At 39.1% G+C, this 11,255-nt stretch overlaps 1 protein-coding gene across 1 annotated transcript in view; it reads right to left on the bottom strand.

Moving 5' to 3' along the window:
• Positions 1-328: 328 nt before the first annotated feature.
• Positions 329-11,255, bottom strand: part of PPEF1 (protein phosphatase with EF-hand domain 1) — a gene marked incomplete at its 5' end in the record, with an annotated part of 97,883 nt that continues 86,956 nt past the window's right edge. The window contains 4 exons of the mRNA XM_080795695.1: positions 329-948; positions 1,694-1,778; positions 3,357-3,520; positions 10,292-10,398. Coding sequence (XP_080651821.1) covers positions 740-948; positions 1,694-1,778; positions 3,357-3,520; positions 10,292-10,398 — 565 coding nt within the window. The 3' untranslated portion in view covers positions 329-739. The remainder of the gene's footprint in view (positions 949-1,693; positions 1,779-3,356; positions 3,521-10,291; positions 10,399-11,255) is intronic.

Raw genomic sequence — 11,255 nt, 5'->3', positions numbered from 1 at the left:
TCTCAAGATTAGAAAAAAATGAAATGCATACTCGCCTTTAGAGAGAAATCTAGACGCTTGATATGCAATTGGGATAGTAGAATAAATTGCACAATGTGTGCATAACCAAAGCCCCATCTCCCCAGTGAAGGCGGCCGACGATATTAACTGTATGGCTCAATCTGAACTGTGTTCACTTTGTATCTCCAACGGACAAGAAAAAAAAAATAGGCTTTTTCAAACAATATACTCCCACAGCTTCCCTCAAGAGTCTGATATGGGCCCCATCCCTCAAGGGTGGTTCCCCCAAGATTGAGAATCACTGGTTTATGGTCTCCAAAGAAGATTCAGTTTAAAGATGGACATATTTTATTCCATTAATAGTTTGGTATGCCTCCTCCCATCCCTCAGTCACTCACACATGTTGCACTTTTCTCTGGTGCTCTGTGGGTTCCTTTCAACATGTTTCCAAACTGCTCTGGTCTCCTGGTCCAAGAGGCCAACACTAGGCTCAAACCCAGTTTCTACCTGGCAATGTATGAGTCCTAACACTGAAGCCAAATCCTATCAGCTGACATTTAGCCTAGTTTACCAATTACCACTTCGTGGGGACTTCAAACCCCATACTATACATCTGCTTGTGGCATGAATGGGGGGTCTACTTTTCTCTACTACTGATTATGAATTACAAGGGTACTGCAAAGATGGCGCCAGTGATTTGGGCCCAAGAGTTTACAAGGAGGGAAAGCCCTCGTTCTTGTTAAGAAGGGTGGCCATCTGATTTGTTCAACTTCTCCAATTTATGCACTACATAGAAAGCCTTTAGAAACTCATTAAAGTCAATGCTTCCATCTTTGTTTAAGTCCATTCTTTCAGCAAGCTCATCAACTTGAAAGTCCTCAATGTGAATGCTGTAGTGACTATTGAAGAGTTTCCACATGGCACGAAATTCTTCCATGGAAATCAGGCCTAAAGGAATAAAGAAGAAGGTATGAGTGTTGGTTTTAAGACTCACCTAATGGAGGGGTGGGGGACTTATACTGATTGAAGAGTCCTAATGAGAAGCTCACTCACATGCCCAACCATCGAGACACTGAAGGAAATAAAAAAGTCAGACTGTCAATTTAAGACACAATATGTCACTTTCAAGGACCAAGTGGTCCTGAGATTATTCCAAACCTGGAATTAGTATACACCAAAGGGATGGGGGTAGACTGTGGACTGTGGGGCTCTATCTAAGGGAAAGAGACATCGAAGCAGAGGGAGAAGATACCCTGGCCCTCAATAAGATAGTGGTAAACAATGGCTCTGCCATGTTTTATAGGCAATGATTTACTTTCATATTTTGATTATTGACCTTTGGTATTCAATGATCTCTGCAGTTGGGGAGTATCCGATGATTTTTTTATAGCCTGGAGTAACCACTATGTTTAAATGGCCAGGAAATTATCTTTTCATCTGTGCTGATGATTTATAAAAGGAGCTATTCTTGTCTAATAGATACAGAGGCCTGTAAGGACTGTAAGGTCTTAAATACAGTTTTTGGACAAACTAAATAATAATAATAATATTTAACGTAAGTTCATTCACCCCCCAGCCCAAGTTAATTCAAGTTTGGGCAAATAATGCAACAGATGAAAACAGAATTCTGCTTTCAGAGAAACAGATTAGCCTTTGCCTTCTACTGCTATCGAACTAATCAACACTCATTTACCTGAGTGATCAGAGTCAATGACATTGAAGATGATTTGCAGGTCAGAGCGGTATCTGTACAGAGTTTCAATTAGAGTAGACTGAGCCTAAAATAAAGATGTTCTAAGTGTTAAAACACATAGAATTAATAACACAGGTCAATTGTAGTAAATGTAACAAACACAAAACATTATCACCAGTTCAAAGGATGTGATTCAGATAGAAACTTGAGACGACAGGCCTTCCCTGGGAGGACCAGCCCTCATTAATCAAAGACAAGACCATGCTCTTGTATGCGGAACTAAGTGCAGCCTGCGTGTGTCAGGGGACAGGGCCCGTGCCATTCAGGAAGCAAGGAACAGCAGCCAACATTTACCGAGAACACCCGAGTGCAGGCTCTGCATGGAGAATTTTCCATGGGAAACCCTCCATGAGACTTTTCATTTCATTCTGTCCTCAACAAGAGGCCCAGGGAACAGAATTATTACGCCCATTTTACAGATTAGAAAACAGAGAGGTAAAGTTCAGTTTCTCAAGGTTCACATAGTTGGTAAAGGGGATCTGACTCTCAGCTGCCTGAAGCCAAGGCCTATGGGTTTGGCCATCACGGTTTACTGCCTCTTAGATAAAGCCTAAAGCATTCTTCGTGTGGGTGTTTCACTCTGCCACTTGCACTTTGCTTTTCTTCCCTCTGCTCTTACTTTCCTATCTCTCCTGCAAACAATCACCCCAATCTCAGTCCCCATCAGCTCCCTATCAGCCCAGTATTATAACTAATTGCCAAAGGGTTGTTAACTAATAAGTATGGGGGGTGGTGTCTGGCAATTCTCCCTGGGGTATTCTCATTTTAATAAGAGATTCTAAAGTTTACAAGTCTTTAAGGCATAAAATGTCATGTCAGCTAGTCTGTACTGTACCCTTACAGTTTAACAGGGGCTCTGCTGAGTATTTTAAGGGGAAGTTGAATGAAAGAATGGATGTCAGAGAAGAATCATATATTTGACATGGATTTGCTTGCAGAAGCTTTTCCTTCTTTTTCCATCTTGCCTATCCTTAGAAGGCACAAATTTCACAAACAGATCACAATGTACCTGGGAGAGCGTCCTTAGGCCTTTCCCAAGACTGCCACACCCATCCATTAGATGATTCTCACTCCCCAAGTTTTCTTTTTCCTTTTTTTAAAAAAAGATTTTATTTATTCATTTGTCAGAGAGAGAGCACGAGAGCAAGGTGAGGGGCAGAGGGAGAAGCAGACTCCCTGCTGAGCAGGGAGCCCGATGCGAGGCTTGATCCCAGGACCCTGGGATTATGACCTGAGCCAAAGGTAGACGCTTAACCAACTGAGCCATGCAGGTGCCCCATCCCCAACGTTTCAGAGGACTGAGTTCCTCTTATAGGTCGTCTAAAGGGTGTTTTGCTCAAGCCAGGTTTTATTTGTCTGTTTTTTGCCTTTTTTTTTTTTTTTTAAGAGAGTGAGTGCATGTGTGAGGGGTTGGGACGGCAAAGGGAGAGAGAGAATCCCAAGAAGACTCCACTCTGAGCTCAGAGCCTGACTTGGGGCTCGATCCCACAGTCCATGAGATCATGACCTGAGCGAAAAGCAAGAGTCTGATGCCTAACTGACTGAGCCACCCAGGCGCCCCATCGCTCCAGACAGGCTTTAGCTGGGGCTACGTTTCACTTGCCTCTTTCACAGGTTTCTGAATGTGGATATCCTGGAAGGTGGACATGTAGTTAATATTTCCATTTTTGTCTGTGGTTACCAGATGTGGACTCAGGGATCTCCATGGTAAGTTCAGCCCCAAAGTGTTCTCCATGGAGAAGGCCCACTGGCCCATAGAAAGTTTTCCTAACAACAACAACAACAAAGCCCATATCATTGGTTGATAATTTGGTAAAGAAATGCAACCTACTTGGCAGAACCCGTGAACAGCCCGGGGTTTCGAAGCCAGGGTTCCTCCTGTTCCTCTCTGTGATCTGTCCCAACAGGCACCGCAGCTCTGGTGCATAATATAGAAATTCTCCACTTCCATTCATCACCCTGCGCTCATCACGACCAGTGCCCCCCTTCATCCCCATCACCTGTCTCACCCATTCCCCCACCGCCTCCCCTCTGGTAGCCAGCAGTGTGTTCTCCAGAGTGAAGAGTCTGTTTCTTGATTTACCTCTCTCTCTCTCATTTTATCCCTTCGCTTGTTTCATTTCTTAAATTCCACAGATGAGTGAAATCATATGGTATTTGTCTTTCTCTGACTTATTTCACTAAGCTTAATTCTCTCTAGCTCCATCCATATCATTGCAAATGGCAAGATTTTCTTTTTATGGCTGAGTAATATTCCATTGTGTGTCTATAGACCACTGCTCTCTATCCATTCATTCATCGATGGACACTTGCACTGCTTCTGTATCTTGGCTGTTGTAGATAATGTTGCTATAAACATAGGGATGTATGTATCCCTTTGAATTAGTGCTCTTGTATTCTTTGGGTAAACACCTTGTAGTGTGATTGCCGGATTAAAAGGTAGTTCTATTTTTAAATTTTTGAGGAACCTCCATACTGTTTTCCACAGTGGCTGCACCATTTCGCGTTCCCACCAATAGTGCGCAGAGGTTCCTGTTTCTCCACATCCTCACCAACACCTGTTGTTTCTTGTGTTGTTGGTTTTAGCCATTCTGAAAGTGTGAGGTAATAGCTCACGGTGGTTTTGATCTGCATTTCCCTGACGATGAGTGATGATGAGCATCTTTTCATGTGTTTGTTGGCCATATTCTTTTTTAAGAATTAAAGTTCAACATATACAGACAAGTTCACAAAACAAATTCAGAGCTCAGTGAATTGTCACACAGGGAGTTCCTATGTAGCCACCACCAAGGACAAGAAATAGAACGTTGCCAAATACCATATGATTTCACTCATGTGAAATTTAAGAAACAAAACAAACGAGCACAGGGAAAAAAAGAGAGAGGCAAACCAAGAAATAGACTCTTAACTATAGAGAACACACTGATGGTTACCAGAGGGGAGGTGGGTGGGAGGATGGGGTTAAACAGGTGAAGAGCCCCAGGTGACATGTGAAAGTACTGAATCACCATATTGTACACCTGAAACTACTATTACACTGGATGTTAACTAATTGGAACCTAAACAAAAACTCAAAGTTTAAAAAAAAAAAAAGAACACTGTCAATATTCAAAAGGCCCCCTTGTGGCCTCTCACAATTACTACCACCACCCACTTTTCCTAAGGAGAGCTGCCATCTTGATTTCTATCACTATAATTTACCTCTTGTCTTTTTTGATCCATATGTAAATGGAATCACGAAGTATATATTTTAGGGGGTCTGACTCCTTTTGCTCAACACTAAGTCCGTGAGAGTCAGCCATGTTTCCTATTCAGTTTTAGCGTCTTTATTGTCATTGGTGTATGGCATTCCATGGTGTGAATACACACAATTGACATATCCATTCAACTGTTGGTGGGCATTAGGGTTATCCCGAGTTTGAGGCTATCACAAACAGTGCTGCTAAGAACATTTCTGTACATGCCCTTTTGATGCATTGAACCTATAGTTCAATTTGAAAAGAATTTATATCTTGACAACTTCAGCCCTTAAACACAATAGTATCTACCCACTTATTCCAATCCTTTTTAATTTCTTTTAATAATATTTTAGAAATCTCATACATCAGTCATTAGGCTCGTTCCTCAGTTCTTGCTTATCTGCTGTGAATGGTATCTTTTAAGATTTTCATTATCTAAAAGTTAATTCTTAGCTCTATCTGTTATCAGTTTATTCCTCCTCAGTTCCAAATCTACCCTTCTTTGCCCTGTTTTGTGATACTGGAACCGAACCCTGTAAATATTTCTCTTTTGGCACCTGGTATAATGTCAATAGAGGGCACAGGAAGGATGCTCTAAGACTTGGCAGAAGAAATACCTCTGGTATGCTTTCCTTCTTGCTTTTATAGCACAGCATGGTTGCCAGAGGTGTGTGGGAAATGCATTGGCACCCACTATCTAGTCAATTTTACCAACACCAGAGTGAATGGCTTCCTTGCCAGGAGTGTGTGGGAGACTCAGTGGTACACAGCCCAAAGAGGGTTTTGCTAGCACCCCAGTGGGTGGCTCCATCCTCTTCAGTCCTGGCCCACCAGCTATACATCATCTTTGATATGAGACACCTGAGCGAACTTCCACCCCATCTAGTGAGCCACAGTCACTCCCTGTCCAATGAGATCTGAATCTTAGCCTTGGAGGGAGTAGGGGGTTCTTCTAAGTTTGTTCCTTCCTTGGGTACACTTTCCTAGCCTTGGAGATAATAGCCGCTCCCTATAATTTCTATTCCTGTATCCTTTAGAGTTCTCTTTTAGCCATTTTAGTAATTAATCACCTTTAACTAGATAATAATTCTTTATATTAAATTTCCCTGTTCAAATGATTGCTGTGGTTTCTGAGTCCTCAACAGACTCTAACCAATATACTAATATATGGAAATGCAATCAATTTCTGTGTATTGACATTGTGTTCTATAAGTTGTTAAATTCACTTATTAATTCTAAGAGTTTTTCTTTGTCTTTATTTGGGTTTTCTGTATACTCAATTATGTTGTCTACACATAATAACATTTTATTTCTTCCTTTCTAATTCTTTTTTTTTTTTAAAGATTTTATTCATTTATTTGACAGACAGAGATCACGAGTAGGCAGAGAGGCAGGCAGAGAGGCAGAGCAGAGAACCCGATTTGGGGCTCGATCCCAGGACCCTGGGAATCATGACCTGAGCCGAAGGCAGAGGCTTTAACCCACTGAGCCACCCAGGCGCCCCTTCCTTTCTAATTCTTATCATCTTATTTAACTTGCCTTATTGCAGTAGCTAGCATCCCTAATACAATGTTGAACAATCTTGACAGTACACATCTGTATTAGTTTCCTACTGCTGCTGTAACAAATTACCACAGACTTAGTGGCTTAAAATAACACAGATTTATTCTCTTAAAGTTCTGGAGATTAGAAGCCCCAAATCTGTTTGCTGGGCCAAGTCCAAGTGTCAGCAGGGCCAGTTCCTTTGGGAAACTCTGATGGGAGGATCCATTTTCTTCCCCCTTTTGGCTTCTAAAGGCTGCCTATATTCCTTGACTTGAGGCACCTTCCTCCATTTTCAGGGTGTATTGTTTCAATATTTGCTTCCATCAGCATATCACCTTCTCCTCTGACTCCGACTCCTCCTACATCCCTCTTGTAAGGACCATCCTGATTATATCGATTCCACCTAGATAATGCAGGGTAGTCTCCCTAGGTCAAGATCATTGTTCTAATCACATCTGCAAATCCCTTTAGCCATATAAGTAAGGTAACATTCAGAGATTCTGGGGATTAGTATATGGACACATTGGGGGATGGGAATTATTCAGCATCTTTCTCTCATTCCCCATCTTAGAAGAAAAGGTTTCAACATTACTCCATCAAGTGTGCTTTTTTCTATAGGTTTTGTTAGACATCCTTTATGAGATTAAGGAAATTTTCTTCTGTTTTTAGTTTTCTAAGGGTTTTTTGAAGCCATGATATCAAGGTAAAACACATCCAACAAGTTTTTCTTATTTTGGGAGAATCATAACTTCTTTAATTTTGTTAAAGCAGTGAATTACACTGATTGATTTCTGAATGTTAAAACAAGCTATAATTCCTAACATTTCTAGACTAAACCAAACTTGGTTGTAATTTAACCTTTTGTTAATATTCCATTTAGGATTTTTTTCATCTAAGTTTATGAGCAAGATTAGCTATTAACTTTCCTTTTCCATAATGTTTTTGTTAGGTTTTGGTATCAAGGTTATGCTGACCTCCTAAAATAATCTTGGAAATATCCCTTGTATTTCCATTCTCTGGAAGAATTTGTGTAATACTGGTTTTATTCTTAAATGTATATTGTAATGGTTAATGAGGCTATCTGAACTAAGCTGTCTTTGGGACAAGTTGCAAAATTTCAGATCCATTTTCTTCAACAGTTATAGGATTGTTGAGATTTTCTATTTCTTTTTGTGTCTGTTTTGGTAAGACAGTGGGTGTGTGTAACGTATTTTAGGAATTTGTCCATTTAACCTAAAGTGTTAATTATTAGCACAAGAGTTTCTTTTTTTCCCAAGATTTTATTTATTCATTTGACAGAGAGAGAAGCACATGCACAAGCAGGGGGAGGGGCAAATGGGAGAGGGAGGAGCAGACTCTCTGCTGAGCAGAGAGCTCAAGATGGGGCTCGATCCCGGGACCACAGGATCATGACCTGAGACAAAGGCAGATGTTTAATGACTAAGCCACCCAGGTGCCCAAGCATAAGAGTTTCTATAATACATCTTAGGAGCTTTTTAATATCTGTAAAGTCTGTAGTAACATCTCTCCTCTCAATTCTGGCATTGATTGTTTCTCTTTCTCTGTCTGTCTCCTTACCAGTGTTTTATCAGATTTACTAGTTTCTTCAAAGAATCTTTATTTTTTTACTTTGTTGATCCTAGTTTCATCTTTTAAAATATTAAAATATATGTATGTTCAGCATTTCTCTAACTTGTATCTTATAAGTTTCAATATGTTGCATTTTCATTCAGTTGCAGAATTCTAGTTTCCACTGTTATTTTTCCTTTTATCTAAGGGTTATTTAGAATTATATTTCTTATTTCTAAGCCCCCGGGAATTTTCTGGCTACCTTCTGTCTATTCACTATGACAGAAAATTTATTCTGTATGTTTCTTATACAAAATTTGTTGAGATTTGCCTTCTGTTCCAGTTTATGATCAATATTTGTAAGTGTTCCATTTGTGCTTGACAAAAATGTATATTCTGCAATGTTGGGTGCAGAGTTCTATATACGTCTTTTAGGGAAAGTCTGCTAATCTTTTAATTTTTATTTATTCTGTTCATTTTCTTAAATATATTTTTGAGGCTATAAATCAATACATATACATTTAGAATGGATTCAATTGGCAAACTGAGTATTTTATCATTACAAAGTGTCCCTTTTTATTTTGAGTAATGTATATTTCCTTGAAATCTACTTTGTCTAATATTAATAGAGCTGTTACAACTTTGGTCTTGTGTTTTCATGTTGTATCTTTCTCTAAGTTTTGGTTTCAGTATTTTGTATATATGATTCCACTGTCTACAGGTTTCTATTGCAACTACAGAGAAGTCTAATAAGAGTACAACTGTTTTCTCTTTGTAGCAATGTGTATTTCTCTCTGCTGCCAAGATTTTTTTTTTAAAGATTTTATTTATTTATTTGACAGAGAGAGAGATCACAAGTAGGCAGAGAGGCAGGCAGAGAAAGAGGGGGAAGCAGGCTCCCCGCTGAGCAGAGAGCCTGATGTGGGACTCGATCCCAGAACCCTGAGAACATGACCTGAGCCGAAGACAGAGGCTTAACTCACTGAGCCACCCAGGCGCCCCCCAAGATATTTTTATTTGCTGTTGGTGTCCTGTAGTTTCTCCAAAAGTGTGTATAGGTGTGGATTTATTTTTTTTATCCTGTTTGAGAAACACTGTACCTCTCTACCTGTGAATGTGAGTTGCTTATCAGTTCTGGAAAAGTCTCAGCCATAATCATGTCAAATATATCCTCTCTTACAGTCTTTTCTCCTGGGACCCTGAGTAGTTGTATGTTAGACTTGACTTTACTGTCCATAACACTTAATATTTCTAATTCTTTCTTAAGCAATGTCTAATCTTCTGTTTAACCCATCCATTATGGGTTTTCTTAAACAAGTATATTTTTATATCTATTTGGTTCTTCAAATTGTTTTCAAATGCATGTATGCAATCCCATCTTTTATTTCATTAAACATTTCTTAGTTGTTTGTATTTGTATTTGAAAATTCTAATATCTGATGTCTTTAGGGAACTAAATCTGTAGTTTGTTCTTTCTGTTGACTCTTACTCATGGTAGCTTGCCTCGTTGTTTCACAATCTTTGGTGGTTGATCTTAATCTCTGGATATATTAGTGGCCAAAATTAGGGATGCATCCCTTGAACACAGATTTGCATTTGCTTGCCAAGAGTCAGGGGGCACTACAATAACATAGGCCTACCATAGCCTCTTTGAGGGCCCAGGCTTAATGTAGAACTCTCAGATTCAGCTTATCCTCTTTCTATTATCCCATGGTTTAGTCTCAGGATTGAGTGTTACACCAAAATTAGCATTTGCCCTCAGGACAATCTACTATTTTGTGCTTGCTTGCCACTCCATGCCCCAAATATGGTTTCCAAAAACCTTTCATGAGGAAATAAAATGTTTCCTACATATTTATCTTACTGTGAGGCTGGTAGATGCATTAAAATTCTGTATCCTCTAGAAGTTAGCTGTTACTTAGCGGGAGGGCCTTACGGAGTATCTAGTCTGAGATACCAGAATAGAAGGGTTGTTGTTGTTTTAAGTTGAAAGAAACTTACTGCAAAGGAGGAATATGGCTTTTTTCAAGCACCTAATGGATTATATTTTATTTTTATCTCTATCTTTCCTTGCTAGTAAAAATAGAAAACTGAAATCTTAAGGGAGCAAAAAAAATTAAATAAAAACTGATTTTTATGTAAGCTGGTATGTTAAGAAATGGTAAGCATTACATAATTTTATTACCTGATTTACTGCGGTCTTGAAGTTGGAAAGCACGAATGAGGTCAGTTTTTCGTGAAAGCATTCTCTCTTTCAATATCCTGATGGCACTGCTTTCCATAGTATTCACCCTACGGCAACAAAACAATTATTAGGTGAAAGAAAGACACATAAACCATCCCACTGTGTCTTGTTTTAACGTGTTTCACTTCAAATGAATTGCCTAACTTCACACATACCCTGTTATTAGGTGGTCAGTGTTTTTGTATGCATGTATGTATGTGCATGTATTGTGAAATTTTAAAAGGATTACCACTGGTGTTTTCTTTTTGATTTCTAAGTTTTACATGAGCAACTGATGTCTGAGCATATCCAAGATAATTTTAAAAAGCAAGAAAAATAAAGAGGGACTTGCTATAGCAGACATTAAAATTTACTGTGAAGTTGCTAAAACCAAACAATAGGTATGGACACAAAAGAAGACTGATGCATGAGCAGAACATAATAGAAATTGCATAAACTTAGTGAACTATATATGGGAACAATATATATGACAAAGGAGGTATTACAGTTCAGTGGAAAGGGGCTATTTTTTTTAACACGGTGCTAGCATAGTTATCTGTCCGCTAAACCACCTCGGCCGTTTACAAAAATAAATTCTAAATAAAGTAAGAAGAAAGAAGTAAAGTGGTCATGAGTCATATATCCCTTCCCCCAAAAAGCAGAGAGGGCAGACCCAACTGTATGTTTTCTACAGGAGATACACTTTAGTTTCAAAGATGCAAAGAGCTCAAAAGAACAAAAAAAGATGTATTAGGCAAACATCAACCATAAGAGAGTTAGAGTGGCTACACTAATAGTAGACAGAATAGACTTGAAGACAAAATATATTACTAGAGATAAAGAGGGATATTTTATAATGATAAAGGAGTCAGACAAGAAGATACAACAATTGTAAATATATATGAACCTAACAACAGAGCCCAAA

This window comes from Martes martes, assembly GCF_963455335.1.
Source record: "Martes martes genome assembly, chromosome: X".
Taxonomy (NCBI): domain Eukaryota; kingdom Metazoa; phylum Chordata; class Mammalia; order Carnivora; family Mustelidae; genus Martes; species Martes martes.
The sequence above is the reverse complement of the archived record's forward strand: the minus strand, read 5'-3'. Positions and strand labels throughout refer to the sequence as shown.